Below are 25,306 nucleotides of genomic sequence, written 5' to 3' on the forward strand. Positions count from 1 at the left end.
CCCACACCCCGGCTGTGCTTTACGGGGGGGGGGGGGGGGGGGGGCGGGATGGATGACCTCCTCTCAAGCTGGCAGGGTTGATCCCAGGCCAGAGGGGGTGAGTGGGCCCCGTCCCCAGATAACACACACATCTGGGGCCCCCCACTCCCCGCACCCCAAATGTTCACCGTGTCCCATCACCGCAACAAGCGCGCCCCGGTGGCACCCCCTGGCCGGGTGTCCCCAGGGTGCTGGCAGCACCCACAAGCCCTTCCCCCCCCCACCCGAGTGCCGCTGATGGGGCGGAGGGGCTGCGGGGTGGGGGGGCACAGCCCTGCTCTGTGTCCGTGCGTCCATCCCGCTGCCCCCCAGGGATCCCCCTCCCAGGGTGCCACGGTCCCTGGGTCCAACCTGGGGTGGGGAACAGGATGGACAGACCCCCCCACCCCCCAATCCCCCCCCTCCAACCCCCGGGGCCCGGGGCAAAGCAGCCGGAGCGCGGGGCACTGCCCCACACCACCCGGGGACACCCCCAAACCCTATCCGGGGGCACTCAGGGGGTGCCTGTCCCCCCCCCCCCCACCTCCGCCCTCACCCCATGCTCGCACCTCTGGCCCAGCCACCCCTCCTTGTCCCCGGGGAACCGGGGGACCCCACTGGTGCCCTGGGGGGGGGGCAACGGGACACACACACGCACACGCACACGCACACGCACGCGGTGGGACCCTATTTTCCCGAGGGAGTCCGCTCCACGCCGTAGCGCAGGAGGTGGTGCAGGTCCGTCAGCGCCCGCGGGGGCCCGGCGCTGGGTGCTCGGGGTGCTGTGCCGTGTCGCCCGTAACCACCCGCCGGCACCTCGCCGCTGTTGAACGTGTGGTTCCTCTTGAGGTGGGCACCGGGGCGGCCCGTGCCGTTGTTGGCGTTAAAGTTCAGCTGCTCGGGGTGCCAGGGTGGCCCCTCGGTAAAGTCTCCCCCCTCCCCGCTGGGTGCCGAAACCACCCGTCGGCGATCGGGGCTGGGGTGCGGCGTGCCGGCGAAGTCACCGTAGGAGCTGCGGGGTGGGCGGCGGGTGCCGGCGGGGGGGTGTTGCCGGGTGCGGGGACCCTCTTGGGGATCCCGACCCCAATGGCCATCACCCGAGGAGTCGCTGAGTTCGGCCTCCAGCTCCTGATCCACCAGGATGGCGTGGCAGGAGAGGGGGATGCCGCGAGCCGGGCGCCCGGAGCCGGCGTGCAGCCGACCGGTGCCGGCGGCGGTCGTACCGGACCCACCGGGGTCCCGCAAAGCGGCGTTGATGATGTTGTGACTCTGCTCCCAGGTGCAGTTTTGGAGGGCGCCGGGGCAGCGTTTCTGCTGCAACGGGGTCTGCTCTGGCGTGGGCAGAACCCCCGAATCCAGGTCGTGTTGGGTGACCTTCCCCAACTCCTTGGGCCAACCGTTGGGCATGAGCGGGGCCAGCAAGGCGCCGGGTTGCCCGCCGCGGGCCCGCCGCTCGCCCAGCCGGCTGACGCTCACCACCGACTCGCTGTGGGCCAGGATGGTCTCCTTGTCCTTGCGGCGCGCCAGCTCCTTGCGGTCCCGGTGACCGATGAACCAGCAGACGCTGAAGCCGGAGATGACGGCGCCGATGACGAAGGCGGCTACGGAGGAGATCACCAACAGGTTCACCGACACCAGCCCGTCCGGCTCGTCCACGAAGCTCTCCGTCACCAGTCCTGGGTGAGTGGGGGACACACACGTGTCAGGGGACGGCTGCGGTGGGGACATGGTGGTGGCACCGCCAGCCCCCGTCCTCGCCCCGCACTCACCCTCACACTCGCCCAGGTGGGACGTGCTGCCGCCGGCGATGTCCTGCTCGAAGGTCACCCTGCGGGGGTGCAAATGGAGAGGGGGTGGGTGTCAGCGGTCCCTAATAGACTGGCAGAGGGCTCCCAGCTTGTTTTGCTTCAGCAAGCAATGAGTTTGCTGGGTCTCAGCTCTGTGGGGAGCCCCTGAGACCCTGCTGACCCGGTCCCGTGTCCCCCAGCGTGTCCCCCCCCTGCCCCCCGGGCCTGGCAGCGTTACCTGGGGCTGGGCTCCAGGAAGATGCAGGAGCCCTCGGGCGTCCAGCCGCAGTAGGGGTCCCGGCTCCCCAGGCAGTTCCTGGCAGGGAGCAGAGACATCAGGATCAGTCCTGACATGGTGGGGATGACACACCCCAGCCCCCACGAGGGTCCCTGGCCCACACCGTGCCTCAGTTTCCCTTGGCTGTGCTCCCATCCATGCTGAGCCCTTCCCAGCTGGATCCCAGCACAGGGCAAATTCCTGGGATGTGAGGGCAGCGCCCCCTGCTCCTCACCACACCCCCACACCCCCCCCCAGCAAGCCCTGCCCACCCTGGGGAGCGGCTGAGGCCGTCGCACTCACTTCATGCAGCCCGAGTGCTGCTGGCAGCGAGCCACGGGCACCCTGGCCACGCACGGGGGGAAGGCCAGCAGCAGGGACCCGGCCGCCTTGTCCAGCTCCAGCCCCAGGAGCCGCCGCTCGTCCTCCGTGTCCTGGCCACACCTGGGGACAGGACAGAGCTCAGCGTGGCCCCAGCCCTGGACCCTGCCTGCTCACCATGGAGCTGGCCCCAGTGCAGCTGTCTAGAGGAGGGCATCTCACCCGTTCCCCCCACCCCTCTGACCCACCCGCACAACCCTGGCATCCCTCTGACCCATCCCCTCCAACCATCCATCCCACCCATCCCCAACCACTTCATCCACCCTCCTGTCACTTTACAACAATCAATCAACCCCCCTCTGAACATCTCATCCACCCACCGACCTGCCCATCCATCAATCCAACCACCCCCATCCATCCAGCTCTCCAACCACTCACTCACACACACACTCACTCATTCACCCACTCATCCAACCACTCACCCAACCATCAATCCAACCACCCCCATCCATCCAGCTCTCCAACCACTCACTCACACACACACTCACTCACTCACCCACTCATCCAACCACTCACCCAACCATCAATCCAACCACCCCCATCCATCCATCCATCCATCCATCCATCCATCCATCCATCCATCTCTCCAACCACTCACCCAAACCATCCACCCACCCATCCACCCACCAGTCCATCCAACCACTCACCCACCCATCAATCCAACCATCCCCATCCATCCATCCGTCCAGATCTCCAACAGCTCACCACCTACCCATGCCAACAACCATCCATCCTTCCATCCATCCATCCATCCATCCCCATCCATCCATCCATCCTTCCATCCCTTCATCCATCCATCCCTCCATCCATCCATCCATCAATCCATCCATCCATCCATCCATCATCCATCCATCATCCATCCATCTATCCATCCCTTTATTCTTTTCCATCCATCCATCCATCCATCCCTTTCCATCCATCCCCATCCCTCCCTCCATCCATCCATCCATCCATCCATCCATCCATCCATCCATCAATCCATCCATCCATCCCTTTATTCTTTTCCCTCCCTCCCTTTATTCTTTTCCATCCCTCCCTCCCTCCCTCCCTCCCTCCCTCCCTCCCTCCCTCCCTCCCTCCATCCATCATCCATCCATCTCCATCCATCCATCCATCCATCCATCCCTTTATTCTTTTCCCTCCCTCCCTCCCTCCCTCCCTTTATTCTTTTCCGTCCATCCATCCATCCCTTTCCATCCATCCACCCACCCACCCATCGATCCACCCATCTGACCACCCCCACCCACCCACCCAGTCACTCACTCCTCCCCTCTCCTCCCACCCAGCACCCACCTCCCGGGGTGGTAGGTCTCAAACTCCTCCAGGAAGACGCTCTGGCTGCCGGGGGGTGCGGGCGCGGGGCTGGTGCTGGCGTTGGGCTGGATGAGGAACTTGAGCACGGTGCCCGTGCTGGAGCCCAGGAAGACCACGGTGTGGTTGCCCCACGGCCCCGCTGCGTTGTCCACCACGATCTTGCGGAGCTGGTACCTGCACGGTGTGAATGGAGCAGGGTGCTGGGGTGTGTGGGAGCCCATGTGTGCCCAGGGAGGGGGAAACTGAGGCGGGGTGGGGGGGCTGGGACCCCCCCACCAGAGGATGGACAGGCTGTGGCTGGCCCAGAGCAGGGAATGCCCAAGGAGTGTGAGGGGTGTGCAGATCCCAAATGGAAACTGAGTCCAGATCCCGGCCAGGACCCAGCCAGACCCGTCCCAGACCCTCCCCGTGACTCATCCCAGACCCCACTCAGGATCCTGCCCACACCCTGCCCGGACCCAGCCTGGATTCCACCCAGATCCCAGCTGGGACCCAGCTCAGATCCCACTAAGGAACCAGCCTGGATCCCCCTGATCCCTTGGCAGAATCCCAGCCTGTCCCCAGCCTGGTGTCCCCGTCCCCAGCCCCACATCCCCAGCCCCAGCCCTGTGTCCCTAGCCCCATCCCCACATCCCCAATCCCATGTCCCCATTCCCAGCCCCACATCCTCGTCCCCAGTCCCGTGTCCCCAGCCCCAATTCCATGTCCCCAGCCCCAGCCCCACATCCCCAGCCCCATCCCCGTGTCCCCAGCCCCAGCCTCACATCCCCAGCCCCGTGTCCCCAGCCCCAGCCCTGCACGTGTCCCAGTTGCCCTGCCGGCGGGAGGCTACGGCCTGAGAGCCCCACTTGATTAATTCCCCATCAAGCAGCAATTAAGGCAGATTTAATTAGGACAAGACAATCTTGACTGCAAAGTTTATGAGATTTATCAGGTCTCCTGGCGCTCTCCAGGCGCTGGCACGCACGTGCAAGGGCAGCACAAGAGGCTCTAGCCATCACCCAGCAGCCCCCAGCAGCCCCCCTAGCCCCTCCCGGGCCGGATCCTGCCCCGGGCGCTCACCGGCTCATGGTGCGGAGGATCCAGGGTGCGTTGCCCAGGGATGGCACCGCCTCATCCATCAGTGGGTGCGTCTTGACGAAGTTGAGGATCTCGTCGGGGAAGGTGCTGGAGGAGTTGTAGCGCATCCCCGGGGACGCGCAGCACCCAGGCCTGCGCCCACGGCATGGCTCAGCGTCCCCACGGCCATGCTGGCCTTGTCCCCAGCCCTGTTCCCAGCCCAGCTGGTACTGGCCATGGCTGTCACTGTTCCTGTCCCCATCCCCATCCCCTCTACACTTCCTGCTGGCATCATCCTGTCCCCACCCCTTGCCAACCCTGTCCTTGTCCCTGTCCCCATCCTCATCCCCATTACCATCCCCATCACCCTCCCTGCAGGTACCAGTCCTGGCTGTCCCTGTCCCTGTCCCCATCCCCGTCCCCACCTCCATCCCCATGTCCCTTCCTGCTGGTTCCAGCCTGGCTCTCCCCAGCCCCGTCCCAGTGGCATGTCACTCACCGGGGCTTCGGCACCATGTCCTCGGGCACTGGTGTCCAGATGGACTCGGGTGATTTCTGCTCCCGGAAACGTCCCTCGAAGACGGCGGCCACTTGGGTCATGTCAAAGGCGCAGACGGCCGAGCCGGGGATGCTGGAGGGACGCGGGCACAGGGTGAGCACCTCAACCTATCCCTCACGGACAGTGGGGCACGTGGAGGGGTCCCAGCCCAGCCTTGGGGGGCTGAGCAGGGCACACGAGGATCAGACCTGTTGGCAGGCGTGGAGAAGACAGCCAGCACCACAGGGCGCCCATCCAGCTCCAAGATGTCTGTCACGGCTTGGATGACGTTGAAGTAGAAATGCGAGTCGCCCGGCACGGAGCAGTTGAGCCGGGCCTTGAGGAAGGAGGTCCACTGCTTCTCCAGCACCCGCTGCGAGCCCCCCATGTCGTTCTTGCACACCCGGGCCACCCGAGACACCACCACCTGTGGGGTGGACACCCATCAGCACCTGGTACCCAACCTCAGTGACCATCCCCTTGTCCCTGTCCCCACCCCGGGTGTCTCAGACCACTGCAGGGATGTCTCCCACCTTCTCCAGGTAGTTGAACTCCATGGCGATCTCCCGGAAGAAGAAGTAGACGTGGCTCCTCCATTCCACAGCGTGCACGAAGTAGGGTTCTGCGGGGACAGTGGCAGGGTCAGGGATGTCCCAGGATGGCAATGAAAGGGGCCATGTGCCACACCTTGGCATGGCACATGGTGGCCACCACGCCGGGGGAAGGCACCTTTGAACCACTTGGAGTCGTGTTTGACCGTGCGGAGGGTCGGGCTGTCCCCCAGGCTGCGGTAGATGACGGCGTCGATGGCCAAGAAATCCGTCACCGTGGCGGTGAAGAGCATCCCCCCTGTGCGGGAGAGGGGCGTCAGCCCGGCGCGGGGCGGGAGACGGCGGGCAGAGCGCCCGGTACGGCGCCAGCGGTGCCAGCACTGACCTGTGAAGAGGGCCACGTTGGCGTGCTTGGGGTCGTAGGGACACCGGGCCATGCCGCTGATGTTGTCCCCGATGGGCTCCAGCGTGTCCATCTACAGCGGGCGAGACGGGGCCGTGAGCGGGGCCCGGGCTGCCTCGGCGGCGCAGGCAGGAGCATCTGTCACCCGGCCACGGCGCGGGGGGACACGTGGGGTGGGTGACACGGGGGGTGGGTGACTCACGCTGTAGTTGGCGCAGACGGGGTTGAAGGCGTTGGTGCCACAGACGAAGAGCAGGCTCTCGTTCCGCACCAGCAGCACCTTGACGAAGTTACGGCACTCTGCCTGCGCCGGAGAGAGGGGACCGTCACCCCCCGGCACCCCGGCCCACCCACCTCACCCCTGGGTGCTCCCATGGTCTGCCTGGTGGGGTGTTTTCACCCCCAAAATGGCATTTATGGGACCTGGAAATTGGATTTCTGGCAGATGCCGGGCTGCGCCTGCTCTGATCCACAGGCCCGAAATAATTAATTACAAACCCAATTATCTAAGCGGCCAATAAATCACAGAGACACAACGGCTGGCAGGGAGCGAGGAGGAGGAGGGTGACACTGGCCGGGGGGGGACACACGGGGTGGCTTTGTCCATGTGACACGGGGTGCAGGAGGGTGCTCAGCCCCCATCCAGGGAGGTCTCACGGGGTGTGGCCCCCCCCAACCCCGTACCTCGTGTTTCCCCTTCATCCGGCAGATGCTGATGTCGTGCTGGTTCGAGCGCCACGTCAGCTTCTGGTGGGGGGGCAACACACACACAAAACCCAGCGTGGGGCTGGGGAGAAGCTGACAGCCCCCCCCAGTGCCCCCCCCAACCCCCAGTACCCGGGGGCTCAGCACTTACCCGGTGGTAGCGCATCTCGCCAGCACTGGCGGGCTCCAGGCTCACGCGGTAGACATTGTCCCTGGGGAGGGGGACACGGGTGTCACCACCCTGCGGGGCACCCCTGGGATGTGCCCCCCAGTGAGACATGTTGGGGGGGGTGCGGGATCCCTCACAGCCCCCCACCCCCGGGAAGGTTTGGGGTGCTGGGATGGGCAATGAGCATCACCAGGGCAGGGACAGCCCTGCCAGAGCCCCCGCAGCCCCCTGGGGTGCCCCATGGCAGATTTTGGGGTGCCCCCAGGTCAGGTAGTGGGGTCTCTCCCCAGAAAAAAGCACTGGGGGGGTGTTGGGTGCCCGCCCCCATCGCGGGGAGGCTTTGGGGTGCCGCGGTTCAGACCTGTCCCCGATGAAGAGGGTCCGGTTGACCTTGAGGATGCGCTGGATGTTGAGGCGCTGGGTGCCCCCCACCTCGGGGCCGGCCGGGCGGCTCGTCCCATGGCCCACGAAGACGGCGTAGTGCTTCACGTCTGGGGGGGCACACGGGGGGGGTCACACGCTGCTGGGGCCCCCCCCCAGACAGCCAAGGTGACTGCTTTCACCTGGCCCTTCCCATGGGTGCCCCCTCCTGCATTCACCACAAAGCACCCCAAAACCCCTTCCCATGGGTTCTACCTCTCCTGCCTTCACCCCAAACCCCTTCCCATGGGTTTCACCTCCTGCCTTCACCCCAAAACCCCTTCCCATGGGTGCCCCCCTCCCGCATTCACCACAAAGCACCCCAAAACCCCCTCTCAAGTGTGCCTTCCTCCCGTCTTCACCCCAAAGCAGCCCAAAACCCCTTCCCATGGGTACCCCCTCATGCCTTCACCCCAAAACCCCTTCCCCTGGATGTCCACCTACTGCCTTTACCCCAAAGCACCCCAAACCCCCCTCCCCTCTCCATGCTGAGACGTGTCCCCCCTTGCACATCGACGCAGCACCCTGACCCCCACCCCGCACCCCGAGGTGGGCACTCACAGTCCTCGGGGGCCACGGTGATGGGGCCGGGCTCCTCGGGGAAGGTGCCACGGGCCGTCCTCTCGGCCACGAGCAGGAGCAGCAGGACGAGGGGGACGCGGGGTGGTGGCCCCATGGTGGCCCCCGGCGCGGGTGGGCACCCACGACACCTGCGAGCACGGGGAGAGGTGGGAGGGGGGGCAGCACCCACCTCCCGGGGTTCCCACCCCATTGCGACCCACTGACACCCCCCGCCCTGCGGCACCCACAACACAAACCCATCCCCGGTGCTGGGGTCTGGGGGGGTCTGGGGGGGCGGGTGGGGGGTTTAAGGCGCCGGCGCTGGGCCGGTGCCAGCAGCGAGGGGCCGGCACGGGCTGCGGCTGGGATCGGCGATAGCGAAGCGAGTCCTTCCCCGGCTGAAGAATTTCAAATATGCTGGGAAAAGCGGCCCCCGTGCCCCCGCCGAGCCGCTCCCAGCGCCTGCGCGGCTTCACACTGGGGCTACTGGGCCCAAACTGGGGTTTTACTGGCAGCTCACCATCACCAGCCCATGGGGCAACTAAACCCGGTGTGCGGTGGCATGACAGGGCTGGGGACACGGGGACAACGGGGGAGGCCGGCGAGACTCTTTCCCCATCTGAAATGGCTCAGAAAACCCCAGGAGTGCCACATGCCACGGCACCCCCCAGTGCCACCGTCCCCACACCGCGCTGGGCCGCTGTCCCCCTCCTGCTACCCGGGCTGAGTAATTAGCAGCCAAGCAGGGATTTAATTGATTATCAATTCCATGAGAGCAGGGAGCGGGAGCGATCGAACCGTCGCCCTCCCGCCGCCGTGTCCCCTGCGGGGAGCGAGGATGGGTGACATTGTGTGGGGCTGGGGGTCACGGTGCGTGGACGCCGGGATGTGCCAGCGGGGAGACTCGTCCCCAGCCCCTCTGTGGTGTCACCGGTCCTGGGTGAGACCCAGCACGGTCCCCTCTGGAGTGTCACAGCCTCTGGGGACATCTGACCCTGACCCTGCTGTGTCACAGCCCCTGGGTAGGATGTGGCCCCAGTGGGACCTGACCCTGGTGTCACAGCCCCCGAGGACAACTGACCCTGTCTCCATGGTGTGTCATGGACCCCAGGGACACCCAACCCAGTCCCCACAGTGTCACAGACTCCAAGGACACCCAACCCAGTCCCCACAATGTCACAGGCCCCAGGGACACCCAACCCAGTCCCCACAGTGTCACAGACACCAAGGACACCCAGCTTTGTCCCCACAGTGTCATGGACCCCAGGGACATCCAACAATGTCCCGGCAGCATCACAGTCCCCAGCAACACCCACCCCTGTCCCCACAGTGCCACGGTCCCTGGGGACATTGTTAACACCATGTTGATGGCAACAGTGTCACGGGGCCGGGCCTCAGTTTCCCCACCTGCCCTAGGAGGAAACGGCACCGCCCCTTATTAAATTTTTTTTATATATTTCTATTAAAAATAACCACCGGGTGCCTTCAAGAGCAAACTGTGCCTCAAAGCCCCGCGCAGCTGAGCCGGCAGCGCAACCCCAGCAAATGCCAAAAGCAACCCAGAGGTTTGGTGTTGCTGATCATTTCATGGCGAGGAGTGGGATAGGGGGGGGATTTTTCCCCCTCCAAAAAAAAGAGGGAAACGAGCTGTTTCTGGCACAGGGAGCTGCCGGTTTGTCACTCACAGCACCCACGGCTGTGGGTGCCAAACCGGCCAGATTGGGCCCCATCCCCTGGGGCATCAGCCTGAAAAATTGCTATTTTTTAATCCATTTTTTTTTGTACCTGAGCTATTTTATAAAAGCCATTAACAGTTTAATTGCTGTAATTTAAAGCCTCAGAGGCTTTTACTGATGGAGCTGAACTAGGGGGCTCCCCCTATGGCCCCCCCCCCCAGCTTTCCCTTTAGGGGTTGCTGGGGGCTCCTCGTCCAGCCTCGTTACCCAAACGACCTGTCCCACTTGGGTAATGACACCCCCGCGCCGTAACTCCCCCACGCTGCCTGACTCCAGCAGTAACCAAAAATCACCAAATTTAAGGGTTCCTGTGGGATCCTCAGGCACCGGAGGGGGGGGGGGGGAAAACGACACCCCAAAAAGCATCCCCGGGGAAGGGCTCAGCATGTATCAGCCACCTGAGAATCCACCCACGCTGGGTGGGATGTGGGGTGCAGGGAGGTCGTGTCGCCGCCTCAGGCGCCTGTAACCCCAAGTGGGGGGTCTGGTGTCACCGTCCCCCCCAGCCTGAGTGGTGACAGCGAGCGGGCGCGGGGTAACCGGAGCCTCCGGCGCCATAAATGCCGGCGATTGTGCGGGCAAAGAAAAGGCAGCGAAGGCAGTGGGGAGGAGGGGGCCGGGGACGAGGGGGCCGGCAGGGAGGGGGGCACGGCGGGGAGGGGGGTGACAAACAGGGACCCATTCACGGCGGTGGCGGAGGAGAGGGGCTGGTCACCACGCACGTCCCCAACAGGGCTGGGGGGAAACTGAGGCAGCGGGTGGGGATGGGGCGGCCGCACCGGGGGTGAGCTGGGTGGTCTCGGGGGGGGCCTCTAGGCCGGATTCTCTGTCACTGAGAGGCTGAATAGCCTCAGGTTTGTCCCTTGTCCTTGTCCCTCCTGCAGCCCCCGGCTCCGTGCCTCAGTTTCCCCGTTTGAGAGCGTGCTCAGCTCTCACCCTCCACACACAAAGCCGGGGGGGGCAGCCGCTCACTCAGTCCTTCCCCCACCACAGCATCTCCCCGATGCCCAACAGAGGGGCAGGAAGGGGGGAGGGAGCCCCCCAGTTTCCCCCCCGCCCCTTCCCCACGCCATAATTTCCAGGGGTTGATAAAAGGGGACTGCAGCGAGCCCCAAGCGCAGTGGGGTCCCTGTGACCCCAAAGAGGGGGCTGCCAGCCCCCCTCCCACCTGCCGGGGGGGGTATGCCGCCTCCATTCCCCCTCCCGGGGATGGGAGCCCCTTCCCTGTGGCATCTGGGCACCCCCCCCAGCCCCCCCCCGCACCCCGCTCTGCCCACCTGAGCTCCGCCGGCCGCCTCCGCCGCTGGCCCTACGGCCCGGCCCCCGCTGTCCCCACCGCTCGGACGGGGGGGCCCGCACGCCTGGGTCCCATAGCTGGGGGTGGGTCGTGTGTGTGCCGTGTGTGTGTGGGGTGTGTGTGTGTCCCCCCCCAGGATGCTCCAACAGCACCGGGGGCTCCAGCGTCCCAAAAGCAGCTCAGCTGTCACATAACCCCCCCCAGGGACCCCCAGGGGAGGGGGGCCCATGCCCCCCACCCGCGCCAGGTGGGAAGGTAGGGCTGATGTCACCGTAACCGGAGCCATCCCCCCCCCCCAGCCACCCCCGGCAGCTGTCACCGCAGCCAGGGACCTGAGGGGGGGGGGGGGGAACCCATGGGACACCCCGAGCGGCCCCGCGGCCCCTCCAAAGGACCGCGGGAATCGAGGATCACCGGGACGAGCCCACCCGGTGAGATTTCCCCCCCACACACACCCCACACCCCGAACCACAGTGGGGACAGAGGCACCGCGGGGTGTCGTGTGTGTCCCCCCCCCATCCTCATCGGCCATCGCAGCACCCGGCGCTGATCCCGGCTCGGCTCGTTCCCACGGGATCCCCGACTTCATCCGCGCCGGCTCAGCCTCCACCCGTGAGGAAGGCACAGGGAAACGGGGGGGGGGGACACCAGAAAAACGGCGGCGGGGGGGGGACGCTTGGAAATGAGGGGATACGGAAATCCCTTAATATACAACTTGGGGGGCAGAATAACGGCAGCGGAGGCCCAGCTCAACCAGCCACTGGTGCCTAATTAACCAAGGTTCGTTAGGAGGCATCTGACGCGCGTTATTCAACACACACACCCCCCCCCGTATGGGGGGGGCACGTTATTATCTCAATATCTAAATCCCTTCCCTTTTCGTAGGGCTAGTGCTGGATTTTATCTGCTGTTTGGGGTAATTTCCTTTAGAAAGTTCTCAGTGCCAGTAAGCAATCCGCAATTAGATATGCTAATGAGGCCCTTAGAAACAGCGTTATGGAAAATGTCACACACACACACACACACACCCCCCAGCCCCCCAAAACGTGGCACCCGGTCCCCAGAGCATCCCAGTGGGGTCACATGGGGGGGCCCATTGCCATCGAGGGGGTTTGGGGGTCACCAACAGCAGCCACCTCCACTGAAACTGCCATGGGGACACACCCCCCACCCCACCCCTAAAACCCAGCTGCTGCTGCTGCCGGGGCTGGGGGGCTCAGCCCCCCCCGCTGGGTTTCCGTTCCGGGGCCGGTTCAGATGGCAGAGCCAGGAAGCAGCTGTCCCCACGGCGGGGACGGAGCAAATGTCACCCCGGCCACCTGGCACCGCGGGCTGGCCCTGGCCCTGGCCCCCGCCATGTGTCCCCCCCCGCACCCCGCCAAGCAGCACCGCCCAGGGGGTGTGTGTGTGTGGGGGGGGGGCCTGCAGGCAATTATCACCCCCAGAACCTGGGGGGGTGCCAAGAGGATGGGTCACCCCTGATGCTGGGGTCCCCATGCGGGTGACAGCGATGCGGGGGGGGCGCATCGGCGTGACGACTTGGGGGGACGACACGGCACCCACCATTTACCTTGGCGCTTCCGCGGCCCCGCCGGCGGCTCAAATGTCCCCCCCCGGCCTCCCGCTCCGGTTACCGGCTCCGCTTACAGCTGCCGTTTATAGCCCCCGTCCCCTGTCCCCTCCCCATCACCCACCCCCCCCCCCTGGCTTGGGGATGACGACAACTCAGGCGTCCGGGCCCCCCCCAGGACATCCCTAGGCACTGAGGGGGGGTCTGACCCCCCCCGCCACGGGCTGTGGGGATGGTGGGGACCCCGCGGTCACTTTGGGTGGGTTTGTCCCCACACCCGTCACCCACGTGAGTGACACGAGGCGCTGGGTGCTGCCAACGCCTTCGATACCTGCTGGGTGACACCCATGGGTGCTGGGTGCCCTCAGCACCTCCCTGCCATCACGCCAGGGCGGTGCTGGTGGCTGGCCAGAGCCGCATGGTAATTTGCATATTAAATACATACTCATCTGCATATTAAGGAGGGCGCCCTATCGAGGAGGCATCACGCTTCACACCAAAATAAACCCCGCGGAGGGGACAGCGGGGGTGGCAGGCAGGGGCACCCGGGGGTGCTGTTCACAGCCCCTGTCCCCAAGCACGTGGCTGCCCTGTGTGTGTCCCCCCCCCAAATTCACAGTCCTTGTCCCCCCAGGGCACATGGATCCTGTCCCGCTCCCCCCACGGGTCTGTCCCTACAGACACACATCCCCCCAGGTCTCTACTGTCCCCCCAAGACTGTCCCCCCCACGTTGTCCCCACGGACACTCATTCCCTTGTCCCCAAAAGCACTCAGTGTCCCTACAGACACACCCCTTGTCCCTCCTGTCCCCCCAAGACAGACACCCCCTTGTCCCCAGAGTCACCCCACCCTCCTTGTCCCTAATGACACTCACCTCCCTTGTCCTCCATGGTCTCTTGTGCCCCCCCAGGGGCTCTGCGCCCTCGCCGGGTCCCCTTGAGCTGCCAGTTCTCACCCCACACCCCACTCGGGCAACCCCACGTCCCCAGGGGCCGCCCAGGCTGTGGGTGGCCTCAGACAGGTCCCACCGGCAGGACCGGGTCCTGCCGCTCTGCGTCACCAGCCTCGTGCCTCAGTTTCCCCTCGGCGTGGGAAGGGGAAACCCCCTGCTCCCCCCCCTCCCTTCCCAGTGCACCCCATGGAGCCCCACGTCCCCCGGGGTGTCCTGTCCCTAGGGTGTCCTGTCCCCGAGGGACGCACAGCTCCTGGTTCAAGCTCCCCGCGGGAGACCCTACAATAACAAACCGCCGTGTTTACCCCCCGCTCCGAGCAGGAACCCTCCGATAACAAACCAGGGCACGGAGCCCCATCGTTAACCCGACGGGAGGTTACCGTATCCACCCGCACCGCTCAAAAAACCCCCCCCAAAACCCAACCCCAATCCTGAGACAGCAACCCTACAATAACCAACCCACAGACCCCAGCAGCTGGGCAGAGCCGGAGGAGGTGCCGGACAGGCTGGGAGTGAGTGCTCGACCCCTCAGCCTGCTCATTTTTTAAGCCTTAATAAAGTGTAGTTGTTGTTTTTGGTGGGTTTTATTTCCATTTCGGGCTCCCCCGCGCCGGCTGCGCTTGGCTGCTCTGCTCCGGCCGGGAAAATGGGGCTTTTAATTGCTCCAAGCCCAGGCGACGGCGCCTCGAGTTCAGATTTCTACGCTTCAAAACACTTATTTGTAGTTAAATAAGATTAAATATCCGCTCGGTCACACAGCATGGAGAGGGGCGAGGGGTGCGGGTGAGCGCTGGGGGGGGGGTTGCAGCCCCCGGGATCCCCGCAGGTCCCTATCCCCAGCATCACGCTGTCCCCTCAGTGATGGTGGCCCCGGAGCTCGCTCTCAGAGCACCCACTCTGCAGCCCCCCCCTCCCTCCTTCGAGCCACCCACCGCCTAGAGACACTCAGGGCACCCACTCTGCCACCCAGGGCACCCACTCTGTGGCCCCCCCCCCTCTGTCCTATGAGCCACCCACCTCTTGGGGACACCCAGGGCATCCACGCTGTGGCTCCCCCTCTCCCTTTTTCAAGCCACCCACCTCCTGTGGACACCCAGGCCACCCACTCTGCGGCCTCCTCTCTCTGTCCTTTGAGCCACCCACCTCTTGGGGACACCCCTGCCACCCACTCTGCCACGCAGGGCACCCACGCTGTGGCCCCCCCTCTCCCTCCGTCAAGCCACCACCTCCTGGGGACAGCAGGGGATGGGGACCCCTGTGGGGACACAAGCCACGGCCAAACCTGCTCCCCTCACCACACGGCCGGTGTGCCAGGAGGGTGGGCAACGGCTGCCGGTGTGTGGGCCACAGGAGGCCTTCACCCGGTGGCCTCCTCCTCCTCCTCCTCACGGCGAGGCTGCAGGCTCACCCCTGCGCCCCGGCTCCATCCCGCTGTGGTGGTGACACCCACCCGCGCGCTGCCGGGTCCCGCTCCCGCGATGGCCGGGGACAAGTGGGAGCCAGAGGGGGTGACACCCAACCCCCCTCCCGCACTGTGAGCCACCGGCACCCCGGCACGGGGGCACCCGGAGCCCCCCCAGGCGAGCGGTGGGATGCGTGGGAGCAGGGCTAGAGCGGGTGCTGGGTGCCGGCACTGCGGCACAGCCGGGTGTGGGATGGGCTGTGGGCTGAGGGTGGGATGGGGTGCGGGGTGGGATGAGGGGATGCGGGGTGTGGGGTGAGCTGCGGGGTGGGATATGGGATGTGGGATGGGAGATGCAGGACGTGGGGTGGGATGGGGGGAGGGATATGGGATGCAGGCTGGGATGTGGGCTGGAATGCAGGATACAGGCTGGGATGTGGGACACTGGATGGGATTGGGGTGCAGCGCGGGATGTGGGGTGCTGGATGGGATGTGGGATGCAGGCTGGGATGCAGGCAGGGATGTGGGATGCTGGATGGGATGTGGGATGCAGGCTGGGATGCAGGCAGAGCTGTGGGATGCAGGCAGAGCTGTGGGATGCAGGCTGGGATGTGGGATGCAGGCTGGGATGTGGGATGCTGGATGGGATGTGGGATGCAGGCTGGGATGCAGGCAGGGATGCGGGATGCAGGCTGGGATGTGGGATGCTGGATGGGATGCAGGCAGAGCTGTGGGATGCTGGATGGGATGCAGGCAGAGCTGTGGGATGCGGGCAGAGCTGTGGGATGCTGGATGGGATGCAGGCAGGGATGCGGGATGCCAGCGGCGGCGCGGAACAAAGGGCCATTGTTCGCGGGCGCGCGCCCAGCGCCGCCGCCTCCGCGCTCGCCGCCTCGCCGGAAGGTCAGGTGTTCCCTCGCTGCCCTCGAAACGGCTCCTTGTTCTCCTGCCAGCGCCCGCACAGCCCGCGCGGCCGATGGCGCCCACCAGGCCGGCCCAGCCCCGGCCTCCTCCCCGCCGGCACCGCGTGCTCCCGGCCACCGGCACCGCACAGCTCATGGCAGGACGGGTGACAAGGTCCCCGTCCCCTGGGTGGTCCCGTTAGATGTGCCGGGTGTCATGGGGTGACACGTGTGTGCTGGTGTGTGTGCGCACCATGTGTCATAACTGTGCGTGCGCCAGTGTCGGTGTGTGCAGCGGGTGTCCGTGTGTGTGCCAGTGTGTGTGCAGCAGCTGTCACGTGTGTGCTGGGGTCAGCGTACGCAGTGCTGGCACACGTGTGCAGGTGTGTGGGCACCACGTGTCACGTGTGTGCTGGTGTGTGTGCACTGGGTGACATCTGTGTGCAGGTGTGTGTGCACCACGTGTCGCGTGTGGAGGTGTTGGGGTGTGTACTGGGCGTCATGTGTGTGCACCATGTGTCATGTGTGTAGGGGCTGGGGTGCACATTGGGTGTCATGTGTGTGCACCATGTGTCGTGTGTGTAGGTGTTAGGGCGCACACCAAGTGTCATGGGTGTGCACCACATGTCGTGTGTGTAGGTGCTGGGGTGTGCACTGGCTGTCATGTGTGTGCACCACATGTCATGTGTGTAGGTGTTTGGGTACACACTGGGTGTCACATGTGTGCAGGTGTGTGTGCACCACGTGTCGTGTGTGTAGGCATCGGGGTGCACACCAGGTGTCACGTGTGTGCAGGTGTCTGTGCACCACATGTCACATGTGTAGGTGTTGGGGTGTATACCGGATGTCATGTGTGTGCACCACGTGTTGTGTGTGTAGGCGTCAGGGTGCACACTGGGTGTCACGTGTGTGCAGGTGTGCGTGCACTGGCTGTCGGGCCTGTGAGGGGTGTGCCGGGACGAGTCGTGTGTGTGTGTGTGTGTGCGTGTGTGCGCGCGCCCAGGGCCATTGTGCACACGTGGGGGTACACACATATCCTCACCGAGCACCGCCGTATGTGCACACGCGTGTGCCCAAAGCTGTCACACGTGTGCGGTGCATGTAAGCCGCAGGCGCTGTGCAGCGCATCCCACGTTGGGGGGGGCGAAAGCAGAGCACCCCCACAGCGGGGCAGGATCCCGCCGCGCCAGCTCCCAGGAAGGTGACACGAGGGACGGGGCGCAGCCGGGGTCGCTGCTGGGGCTACCGGCAGCTCCGCGTGCCCCCCCCTCATCCTGCCCCGCGCAGGGTGGGGCGAGGACGGGCCCAGCTCCCGGCCTCCCGAACCGCCGCCTCGACGCTTCCCAATTTCCCGGCGCTTTATCTCGACGTCCCCCGGCGGGAGATGATGGATGGGGCTGATAATAAATCCCGGTTATGTTCCCACCGCCCAAACCACGGCCGGATTCGGTCTCTCCGGGAGGATCGGGGGGGGGGGACGGTACGGTACGTGGTGCTGCCACCTCCCATCCTGCCCCCCCCCCCCCCTCCAACGCCTTGGGTTTGGTTTGGGTGCTGGGCACGGGGGCGGCTGCACCCCCGCCCCGTCCTGGTCCCCGGCAAAGCCACACGCTGCTCCGTGCCTCAGTTTCCCCACCTGAGCACCCCACGGGCCCCACATCGCCCCATCAAGGACTCACCCGCAGCCGCCGCTCCCCCAAAGCCACCGTGTGTGTGTGTGTGTGTGTGTGTGCGTGTGTGTCCGTCCATCCGTCCGACCAAATCCATCCGGCACCAAACCCAGCACCGAGCTCGGTCACGGCGCTGCCAGGTTTGATGAGATTATCCCGGCAGGCGGGATTACACAGGGAAAAGCCGGGGATTAGCCACGGCGCATCGGCACGGCGCTGCCACAACCACAGCCGGCCTCGCCACCAGCGGGCCAAACTGGGCTGAACTGGGAGGAACTGGAACCGAAGTGCAACTTCCAAGCCCTGGGGCTGGGGTCCCCTGGGACGTCCTCTAGGGACCGGTGGCTTCACCAGCCGCTCTTTAATTAACCGGCTGCCAGGAACCGGCACAAAGAGACAAGAGGGATCTTTTTCCACCCCCCCTTTTTTTTTTTTTTTTAATTTGACAAAATTATAATTAAATAGGGAGTAAAATCCTGTTAGCACAAGGCAGCCCCACTGGGATCTCCTTCGCGCCAGACGATTGCTCTTCCTCTCCCTCCCGCCTTCGCAAAGGGAATCCAAACCGCCATCACCCCTTCTGGGGGACACAACCAAAACCTGAAGGTCCCCGGGGACGAGCTGGGGGGTCCCCAGGGCCACCAGGTCCCCTCTGCGGTGGGGCTGGGTGCTGCCGGGGATATGGCGGCACCCTTTTGGGTACCGCGCTCCCACAGCCACATCCTGGGGACGGAGGGGTGGGAAGACGAGACCCCGGAGCCCCCCCGGGATGCAGCACCCGTGATGCCAGCGGTGACGGGGTGACGCCGGCGGCGATCGGGTGCAAACGGGTTAAGCAGGCTCAGCGGTACAGCCCAGATGGAGCCGAGCTCGCTCTTGGTTTTCTTTACTACTATTTATGTTGCCGAACACACGCCGGATGCCACCACACCGGCACCACCGGCGAAACCATCCCGCCCGTGCCGGTGACAACCTGCTCGCCCGGCACAGCCGGAGGTGCCGGCACGGGGAAAGCCACCGGGCTGAGCCCGGTAGGAAAAACCTCACCAAAGGCGACGCTGGGAAACAGATACGGCTGGAGCGGCCCCGGCGCAGGAGATGCACCGAGGGGCTGGCGCAGCTCAGCCCACTGAAAAATTAAATTGCATCCAAACTGGCAGGTTTAATTAAAAATATTTGAGCTTGTCTAAGGATACAAACTGCATCCGGCACTGCAGCAGGGATCTGCATCCAGCTCCGGTACCCGGCGAGCATCGCGCCGGCACGGGCCTCGTGGCCGGGCTGAGCCACCCCCAGCACACCGGTAGAGCTGGTGGGGAGGGAAGAGCCCTCCCAGGAGCCACTGGTTTTAACTGGGAGCCACACCATCACGTGGCATGTGCAGAGCAAGCTGTAAGGGATGTCAGCTCCGAGGGCCGAGGGGGTGTGCGAGGGGGGGGGAGACGGTGACACCCAGCCCGACGCGTCACCACCCTGCCCCGTGACTTCGGGCTCCTGGCAGGGCTCGGAGGGCTGCAAAACCCCCCCGAAACCTCTTGGTTTAGGGAGAGCACCGGGGTCCCCGCGACCCCTCGCAGCCGGGGGTAGCTCTGCCTCGGGGAGCGGCACAGCCACACGCCTGCACACGCCTGCACACGCCTGCACATGTGTACCCGAGCACGCACGGCCACCGCCAGCCCGCTGCGGTCACCGGGCAGCGCGGCCCAGTTTGTCGCCTGCCAGGAGTTGAATTCGGTGGTTTCTCTTTGTTTATGGGAACAGCAGCGAAAACATCTTGAGAAGCGGCTCCAGAGGTGGATGGGGGGGGTTGGGGGGGGGGGGGGAAGGAGCTGCCTCCCCCGCAGCCAAAACACCGACAGCACCGGTGCTGCTGGCGGGGGCTGAGCTGCCCCCCCCCAGCATCCTCAAAGCCTGAATCTGACACCCCCCCCCCCCGGGACCCATCTCCACCCCCCCCTGCACAAAGTCTCCCCACCGCAGCCACGTGCCCCGGTGACAGCGGTGACCCAATTCCCGTGTCACCCCGGGGACGCTGCAAAAGGGGCCCGTGCTCAGCACCTCAGCACTTGCCTGGATCTGCCCCCCCCCAGCACACCGTGGGGACACGAACCCACAAACAGCACCCCAGGGCTTGCTGGGGGGGGGGGGGCAGGCACACAAACTGGGGGCCAGATCCTGCACCGGCCGGCTGCGCGCTGAGCCGGGAGCTGCCCTCTAGTGTCACCAGTTCAGGCCCTAAATTGTGGCTAAAATTGCCGGGGGGGGGGGGACACGACACAGAGCGCCCCCCACCTCCAGCCAATGCATCCCTTCCCCACGGTCATCTCAGTGGGACGGGGTGGGGGGCTCAGCAATCCCCCCCCCATCCAGTGCATCCCTGGAGCAGGATCGGGCCCTGCTGGGCCAACCCGGACCCACAGAGGTTGGGGTGCAGGGACCCGGGGGGGGGGGACACACAGCGGTGCCACACGTGCCCCCATCATCCCCATCTCTCCCAGGTGCTGGGGACAAGCAGAGGTGGTTGTCCCAGAGGCAGGGGGGGGTCGCTCATGGCAGGTCCCCCCCCACTGCTCCCCCCGGGGGGGGTGGAGGGGTTGGGCGCAGCATCCAGCATTGGGGAAGGGGGGGGGGGGGCTGTCCCCCTCTGCACCCCCCCCCGGCTCACGGCCTGGTTTGGTGGAGGGGAAACTGAGGCACAGCAGGAGGCAGTGCTCACCCAAGGTCACCCCGAGCTAATGGCACAGCCCTGTGCCCCCCCCCCCAGCTCTTCTAGGGGGATCCTGGGACCCCCCAAACCCCCCCTACAGGGACGGGGCTCCCCACTCTCTTCCACCCCATGGGGAGGGTCTGGAAGGGCCGGCAGGGGGTCGGGGGGGGGGCCCAGCGCCCCAACTGCTCTGGGTTATGTGGGAGCAAAGGAGGTCAGGCCTGGGGGGGCTGGGGGGGGGGGCGGGGTCAGGGGGGGCCCGGGGCACCCTGCAGTGAGGGTGACAGGGCAGGATTTGGGGTCAGGCTCAGCACCCCCAACCCCACGTTATTTTAGAGTTACCCCCCCCGACAAATCTGCAGACGGCGTGATGGTGCTGAGCCCCAAAAGGGGGACGGGGGCCCCCCCAGCCCCACAGATGCTGCCGGCATGGGGGTCCCCAGCCCTGCCCTGACGCCAGGGGGTGCCAGCCCCCCCATGCACAGGGGGTGCCCCACTTCTGCCAAGTGTGACCCCCCCCATCCCTTGTCCCCACCAACTTACAGCTCCAGCAAGACAGAGACAGGCACCCCCAGATTTTTGGGGACTTTTGCCCCCCCAGCCCTGCGGGTTTATTTGGCGGGGGGGGGACACACACACCACCAACCCCTCCCAGGCTGAGCCCTTGCTGCTCTCCTCGCCGCTCTTTTTGGGGCTTCATTGGCCGGCCCCCCCATTTCAGCCCCTCCACCCCCCCCTGCTCAGCAAAGGTTGCTCAGGGTGGGGGGCACACAGCAGCACCCCCCTTTTCCTGCCCCCCCCCCCCCCCAAGCCCTGGCTGCTTCCCAAAGAGGTGGCGGGGGCAAAACGGAGACCAGTGAATCAGGGACACCCCCCCCCCCCAACCCCATCTCCATCCTCCCAGCTCGGGGGGGGCCCCCCCCCCGGCCCCTCAGCACCTCGCGCCCGTCACCCTGTCCCGGGGCGGGGGGGGGGGGTGTCGGGGTGCCGGCCCGGGGTGCTGATGGGTGGGATGGGGGCGGGGGAGGGGGTGGGTGGAGGGGATGGTGGGGGCGGGGGGGTCGGGTGCGGGACTGAGGTGCTTGGGGGGGGGCTCAAGGGTGCGGGGGGTGCGAGGATCGGGGTAGGGGGCTGGGGAGAGGGGTGCGGGATCGGGGTGCTGGGGGGAGACCGGGGTGCGGGATCGGGGTGCTGGGGAGGACCAGGGTGCTGGCGGGGGGGGGGGGGGGGGGGGGGCATGGGAGTGCAGGATCAGGGTGCGGGGAGCGGCTCCGGGGTGGCGGGGGGTGCGCTGGGGGTGCGGACTGGAGGTGCGGGGGGTGCGCGGGGTGCCGGAGGGGTCTGGGGGGGTTGGATTGGGGTGCCGGAGGGGCCCCCCCCGAGTGCTGGGGTGGGGATGGGGATGCAGGATGGAGGTGCTGAGGCGGGGGGGAGGGGGGGCGCGGTGCAGCGAGAGGGGGTGGGGGGGCAGAGGGGTACGAACTGGAAGGGTTGGGGGTGCCGAAGGGTGCGGGGGGGCCGGGGGGGCCCCTCCAGCCCGTGACCCTTCAAGGTTCCGCCCGCTCCGCCCGGAGAGCCGCTAACAAAAGCGCCGCTTCCCAATGCAGCAGCCGGCAGCGGCGGGAGGGGGGAGGGCTGGGGGGGGGCACCCCCCTTTCCTCCCATCCTCCCCCCTCCCCGGGAGGGCACAACCGATGGGGGGGGTAAGGGGGACGAACCGGGGTGGAAGGGGAGGGGGGGGGACACCGGACCGCATCGCCGAGGGGGTGCGAGGGGGCACCGGCCGCGCTCTTACCTCGCCGTCCCGGTGGGGTGGGAGGGGGGGTCCGGGGCCGCGGCGGGGGGGGCCCGGGGCACCGCGCACCTGCGCCCGCCGGCAGCGCGGCTCGGCCCGGCCCGGCCCCGCTCCGCTCCGCGCCGCCGCGGCGGGAGGCGCCGGGGCACCGGAGCCCGGGCGGGGCGGGGCCGCGGGCGGCGCGGGGGGGCCGCGGCCGGAGCCGGAGCCGGGCCCGCCCGGTGGCTGCGGCTGCACCGGGGCCGCTCCGGTAACAGCGGCGCTGGAGGAGCCGCCGCCGCCGCTCCGGGAGCGGCTGCGCCCCCCGCCCTGCCCCCGCCCCGGGGAGGCGGCCCGGCCCGGCCTCGGGGCCCCCCCGCCCCCGGCGCGGAGAGGCGGGGGGAGCCGTCCCCCCGCCTGCCTCTCGCCCCCCCCCCCCCCCGGAAAAAGGGCATCCCCACCCCCCTCCGCCTCCGCTGGCACGGGAGGGGCTGGGACCGACCCCCCCCCGACCCCCCCCCCTCAGTTCCCCCGTTTCCCTGGTGCGGGGGGGGGGGAGGGGGTTTAGGACCGACCCCCCCACCCCCCCGCTTCGGTTTTCCCCCTTTCCCAGCACAGAGAGACGGTGGGACCCCATATCCCCCCCCCCCCGGCAAAGGGGCTCCCCCTATTTTTGCTGCCAAGCACATCCCTGCCCCCCTGCCTCAGTTTCCCTCAACGAAACCCCCCCCGGCACTAGAGGGGGGGGGCACAGCTATGCCCCCAGTTTCCCCTTACACAAGGGGGTCCCCTCACCCCCCCTTTCCCCCTCCCTCCAGCCCCCTGCCTCAGTTTCCCCCCACACCGAGGGCTCGGAGCTGCCGAACCTCCCACCCCCGGGGTGTGGCAGCGGCCGGGGTGGGTGCCCCGGGGAGGGGGGGGGGGGGCACCCCCTGGGCTGGGTCTGACACGCGGGGGGGGGCCCAGCGCAGCGGGAGAAGGTGCTTTGCTTTCACCGCTTCGATGCTTTACCACCGTCGTGTGTGTGTTCCCCCCCCCCACCATCTGCTTCCCCAGCCTGTTTTAGCTGAACTTTTCCCCCCCCCTAAAAAAAAAAAATAAAATAATCAGGGTAGTCAGAAATAAACCAGCCCCCCCCCCCCCGGGCAGATGCTCGGTTATGGGTGCCGGGGTGCGCCGTGGGCGATGCCACCGACCTCCGGTAGCGGTGTCACGGCTCCGCACACGGCTGGGTTTCCGGAGAAGCAAAATCACGGATCCGGCGGAGCTGTGGGTGCCATGGCAGCGCCCCCCCCCCGCCCCCCCCCGCCCTCATCCCTGCGCTGAGTTGTGCCCCGTGCTCAGCCTGCCCTGGCCTGCAGGAGCGTTCTCACGCCGCTGGTGATTCACCTCTTCCCGGCTCTCCTCCCAGTCCCCGGGGTGGGGAAGGGGACAGCCCCCCCCCGGGGTGGGGCGGGGCGGGGGGGGGACACTGGGCTGCCCGTGGTAGAAGTTGGGGGGGTCTCCAGGGGAAGGAAACCACAGCCGTGACTCAGCGCCTGAGTCAGCGCTCCCAGGGGGAACCGAGGGGACACGGCCGAGCCCCTCGACCTATTCACACACTCCCGGCCCTCAGCTCCCCACGCTGCCCAAAATCCGGCTAATTAAGGCCAATTAACACTCTGAATTAATTCCTCCCCAGTTCCCACGTCTCCTCCAAGCATCGCTGAGAAGCTTTTTTGCCGAACGTCGCCGCCATCCCGTGCCACCCCACGTCCCGCGGCTGGGATGGGCACAGGAAACCTCCCGGGAAGGGATTTTATTCCACAATTTGGAAAAAAAAAAAAAAAAAAAAAAAAAAAAAAAAAAAAAGCAGCTGGCGGAGGGTTATTCTCCTCCGCAGTCGCCCTCCCGGGATTTATTCCCAGGCTGTGGGGTTTTATTTGACCTTTCGGAACTGGAGCGAGTCGCCGAGGAGCCGATTGGCTCCTGTGAATCCTGCAGCCACACGTGTGACGAGCGGTGCCGTTCTCTGCCGCGGGGTGGGGTGCGGGGGGGTTTCCCAGTGGGCTGAAGAGGTCTGGGGGGGTTGTTGGGGGGCTGTCGGCCCCTCTGTGTGTGTGTGTGTGTGTGTGTGTGTGTGTGTGAGCGCCCCGGTGGCCTCGTGTATGCTGAGTGTGTGGGGGGGTGGCTGTGGACCCCAGGCCTGTCCCTCTATACGTGCGTGTCCCCCCCCCCCGCCCTGCCCCCCTAAACCCTGCTGGGGCCTAGGCAGGGGGGGTGGGCAGTGGAGCCTTCACAGCAGCCCCCATCCTCGCTGGCAGACACCCCCCCCCCCAAATATCAGGCCCCCGATGGGGTCTCCTCCCCAGGACAAGGACACCCCCCCCCGCGCACATGGCGATGGGGGGGCCGGGGGGATGCAGGGCTGGTCCCCAAAGGGGTCCCCCTGGGACAGGGACACTGGGTGCCCCCCCCAGCCCCGGGGGGGCCCTGGCATGGGGCACGGCAGCCCCCCCCCGGGTGGGGACCAGCCATCAGCATCGTTATTTTGGGGGGGACATTCCCCGCATCCAGCCCCGGGCGCCCACCCCCGGGGTGGGGGCAGGCAGGTCCCCCCCAGCTCCGGTCCTGCAGCGAGCTTAACCCCGGCTAATTGCCTGGCTCCTCATTAGCGGCTGCTCCGCTGCCCGCCCGCATCGCGGGAAGGGCCTCGCCGTGCCCAGCAAAGCCTCTTCATGGATGAACTGGGCGAACTGGGAACCCTGCGGCGCTTCCCGGGCCGGGGCTGGGCCGGGGGCGCTGGGGACGGGGAGTCACCCAGCGCCGGGCCGGGAGGGGAAACAAAACCGGGATGACGGGTGGGAGCGGGAGAGAATTCCCAACTAATTATTCCCTTAATTCCGCTTTATCGTAAACACGAGTGTGTGTGTGAGTGTGTGTGCACGTGTGTAAACACGCGTGCATGTGTGTGCGCGTGCCTGTGCGTGCTCATGTGTGTGCGTGTGTGTACGCGTGTGTGTATGCATGTGTGTATGTGTGTCTTTGTGTGTGTGCATGCCTGCACACACGTGTGTGTGCGTACAGGTGCGTGTTCATGTGCATGTGTGTGTGCATATGCGCGTGTGTGGGC

The 25,306-nt window shown here is 66.4% G+C and overlaps 1 protein-coding gene and 1 long non-coding RNA gene across 3 annotated transcripts; one reads left to right on the forward strand and one right to left on the reverse strand.

Moving 5' to 3' along the window:
• Positions 1 to 24: 24 nt before the first annotated feature.
• Positions 25 to 22,314, reverse strand: SEMA6B (semaphorin 6B). 2 transcript variants are annotated; one of them, XM_074927899.1, is made up of 17 exons: positions 22,216 to 22,314; positions 8,184 to 8,332; positions 7,564 to 7,693; positions 7,185 to 7,245; positions 7,013 to 7,075; positions 6,531 to 6,632; positions 6,311 to 6,401; positions 6,104 to 6,223; positions 5,908 to 5,996; positions 5,584 to 5,801; positions 5,336 to 5,467; positions 4,840 to 4,989; positions 3,757 to 3,951; positions 2,386 to 2,526; positions 2,044 to 2,121; positions 1,788 to 1,846; positions 25 to 1,694 (listed from the first exon to the last, which is right to left on the reverse strand). In XM_074927899.1, the coding sequence occupies exons 2-17, from the start codon at positions 8,296 to 8,298 to the stop codon at positions 706 to 708; spliced, it is 2,733 nt and encodes a 910-aa protein (XP_074784000.1). In that variant the 5' UTR covers positions 8,299 to 8,332; positions 22,216 to 22,314; the 3' UTR covers positions 25 to 705. The 2 variants fall into 2 exon arrangements, with proteins under 2 accessions (XP_074784000.1, XP_074784001.1); XM_074927900.1 differs by lacking the exon at positions 22,216 to 22,314 and adding an exon at positions 12,787 to 12,803.
• Positions 1,562 to 4,844, forward strand: LOC141970938 (uncharacterized). Its single transcript, XR_012635240.1, has 3 exons — positions 1,562 to 1,698; positions 3,750 to 3,947; positions 4,731 to 4,844. It is a non-coding gene; the product is annotated as an uncharacterized LOC141970938 (long non-coding RNA).
• Positions 22,315 to 25,306: the final 2,992 nt, after the last annotated feature.

This window comes from Athene noctua, chromosome 27 (genome assembly GCF_965140245.1).
Source record: "Athene noctua chromosome 27, bAthNoc1.hap1.1, whole genome shotgun sequence".
Classification (NCBI taxonomy): Eukaryota; Metazoa; Chordata; class Aves; order Strigiformes; family Strigidae; genus Athene; species Athene noctua.

What these genes read in the sequence shown, in the direction of transcription:
- SEMA6B (XM_074927899.1), bottom strand. Translation starts at nt 8,298, where the DNA reads ATGGGGCCACCACCCCGCGTCCCCCTCGTCCTGCTGCTCCTGCTCGTG. An exon ending in GAGACCTACCACCCCGGGAG is followed by an intron (nt 2,527 to 3,756) that starts GTGGGTGCTGGG and finishes TCCTGTCCCCAG; the next exon opens with GTGTGGCCAGGACACGGAGG. An exon ending in TTCCTGGAGCCCAGCCCCAG is followed by an intron (nt 1,847 to 2,043) that starts GTAACGCTGCCA and finishes GCACCCCCGCAG; the next exon opens with GGTGACCTTCGAGCAGGACA.